The following is a 2,500-nucleotide window of genomic DNA, read 5'->3' as shown; positions in this document are numbered from 1 at the left end:
TACTACTACTACTACTACTACCACCACCACCACCACCACCACCACCACTACTACTACTATAATAAACTATATGTTTTGACAGATTGACAATGAACTGATGTGAGGACTGATGTTATTATTATTAGTTTTATGGATATAACTCTCTCTGTGTCTCTCTCTCTCTGTATGTCTCTGTCTCTGTCTCTGTCGGTCTCTGTCTCTGTCTGTCTCTCTCTCTCTCTCTCTCTCTCTCTCTCTCTCTCTCTCTCTCTCTCTCTCTCTCTCTCTCTCTCTCTCTCTCCTAGGAAGCGGAGATATAAGTATCGTCCAGGTACAACAGCTGTTTTGACAGAGAAAATAGTCCCCTTGGAGCTGGAAGTAGTGCAGGAGACAGTCCAGCGGATGGATACTGCCTGAGAACAGCCCTATCACATCCACACCACATGGATTAAACCCCATATTCACATTTATAAGCAGTTAGAAAGTAGAAAACAAAGCCACTCAATCATCTCAAACTGATATGTTCTTGATCATGTGTCCTTATACAATAATGTTTTGGAAAAATATTCAATAAAGAAATATGACGTTATTTTTCAAGTGTCTTAATGTTTTCCATTTGAGATGCCTACTGCTTTCACAGATCCACCCCACCGGCCATCACAACCACCTTTCACAAATTAATAATATAATATTACAGTGGAATGTGTCAACCCTAACCCTTTGTGGGTTTTTAATTAACTCCTGTGAACATACTTACATACATACAAGCCATCAACAATCTGGCCCCCTCCTACCATGCCGACCTCGTCCCCCTCCACACCCCCTCCCGTTGCCTCAGGTCTGACGACCAAACCACCCTCAAGACCACCAGGACCAAGCTCCGGACCTGGGGTGACAGGTCCTTTTCAGCCGCAGCCCCGTCCCTCTGGAACGCCCTCCCCAACCACATCAGACAGGCCAACACCCTCCCGACATTTAAACAGGCCCTCAAAACCCACCTCTTCAAGCTCGCCTTCAACAGTTAACCCTCTCCCCCTCTCCCCTTCCCATGTGTCCCCAGCACTACCTTAATTAGGCCCCTATACTTTTTTCTATTTACCTTTTGTTTCTTTTTATTATTACTACTCGATCCTTTCAGTTTGTAAAGCGTCTTTGAGTGTCTAGAAAGCCGCTAAGTCTAATGTATTATATATACTTGTGAGCACGGTTGTGGTTGTGAGAGCTGCTTGGTTCTGCTCTGGTTGACCTTAGTTGACCCCAACAACACACCTGTCCAACACGAGTCTTCCTGCCGACAGATGACACCGAAAATGCTGCTCTCCTATTGGTCAACTGTGCGACGGGTTTTCGGCATTGATGGTTTTCAGTGATTTTTACTGTAAAGGCGAAATGTATTCAATCGAAATCTAACGGTAAATTAATTGCACAATTGCACATAATGCCATTCGAGTATTCCCACATACTTAAATAACTATTCGTGTAACTTTTTAAATTGCTGTCGGTCTAGCCTACTAAAACCCTTTCGGTTTCGAAGGTGAGAAGCGTAATTTCCTTGACGCGCCACAGTGAAGTCGATCTCTATTTTCGATTTCACCAGAGTTAATTTAGCGATAGGTTTCCTTCTATATATCATTTGATTCAATTATGGCCCTTATGGATGCAAGTGGGTACAAGTCTCTGTTTGAACTTCGTGGACAGGGTCATGGATCTCATCTTATCGACCGACCGAGTCGTTTTAGTGGGACGGTGAAGCAGGAGTTCTCTGTGCCGGCAGGAGTGGATGTGAGTATCTGTTTTTGTGTAGGTTTCATATTCAATATGTGTCTCGTTTAATAATTTCATTACCAAATGAAATAAGCAATTACGCAAGTACGATATCATAATATAAGTTTGCTTCAAACTCACGCATGCACACCCACGCACGCGCGCGCGCGCACACACACACACACACACACACACACACACACACACACACACACACACACACACACACACTCACAGTCACAGTCTCACACACACTCACAGTCACAATCAGTCAGTCTCACTCACACACACACACACACACACACACACACACACACACACACACACACACACACACACACACACACACACACACACACACACACACACACACTCACAGTCACAGTCACAGTCAGTCTCACTCACACACACACACACACACACACACACACACACACACACACACACACACACACACACACACACACACACACACACACGCTTCAACGAGTACAAACATGTTTGAAGTGTCTCTCTTGTCTTCAAGTGCGTCTTTATTACATTACTCGTGACGTAAGAATTATAAGGTTCTATCTCCATTTTTTGTCAAAATTGATTTTTTTTTTACATAATCTGATGTGTTTATTAATGCCTGTGTGGTGTTATTTTTAAAATGTTTAAATGTTTTAGTTAGTAGTTAATAAAATACAAAGGTTCCATCTCACAAAACATAATGGAATGTAAAAACGTTGACGCTCAATATCTCTGAACTGCCCTA

The 2,500-nt window shown here is 43.0% G+C and overlaps 2 protein-coding genes across 2 annotated transcripts in view; both read left to right on the top strand.

The window, feature by feature from the left end:
• Nucleotides 1–396, top strand: part of LOC308175534 (proteasome subunit beta type-7-like) — a gene marked incomplete at its 3' end in the record, with an annotated part of 5,076 nt that extends 4,680 nt beyond the window's left edge. Inside the window, exon 8 of the mRNA XM_080551185.1 lies at nt 289–396. Within this exon, the coding sequence (XP_080407311.1) occupies nt 289–396 (108 nt within the window). The remainder of the gene's footprint in view (nt 1–288) is intronic.
• A 1,227-nt stretch (nt 397–1,623) lies between these two features.
• The window catches only part of LOC308175535 (proteasome subunit beta type-8-like), a gene marked incomplete at both ends in the record, with an annotated part of 5,614 nt that continues 4,737 nt past the window's right edge, over nt 1,624–2,500 (top strand). The window contains one exon of the mRNA XM_080551186.1: nt 1,624–1,761. Coding sequence (XP_080407312.1) covers nt 1,624–1,761 — 138 coding nt within the window. The remainder of the gene's footprint in view (nt 1,762–2,500) is intronic.

This window comes from Nansenia antarctica (genome assembly GCF_963989245.1).
Source record: "Nansenia antarctica genome assembly, contig: SCAFFOLD_478, whole genome shotgun sequence".
Taxonomy (NCBI): domain Eukaryota; kingdom Metazoa; phylum Chordata; class Actinopteri; order Argentiniformes; family Microstomatidae; genus Nansenia; species Nansenia antarctica.
This window is presented reverse-complemented; position numbering and strand designations above follow the sequence as displayed.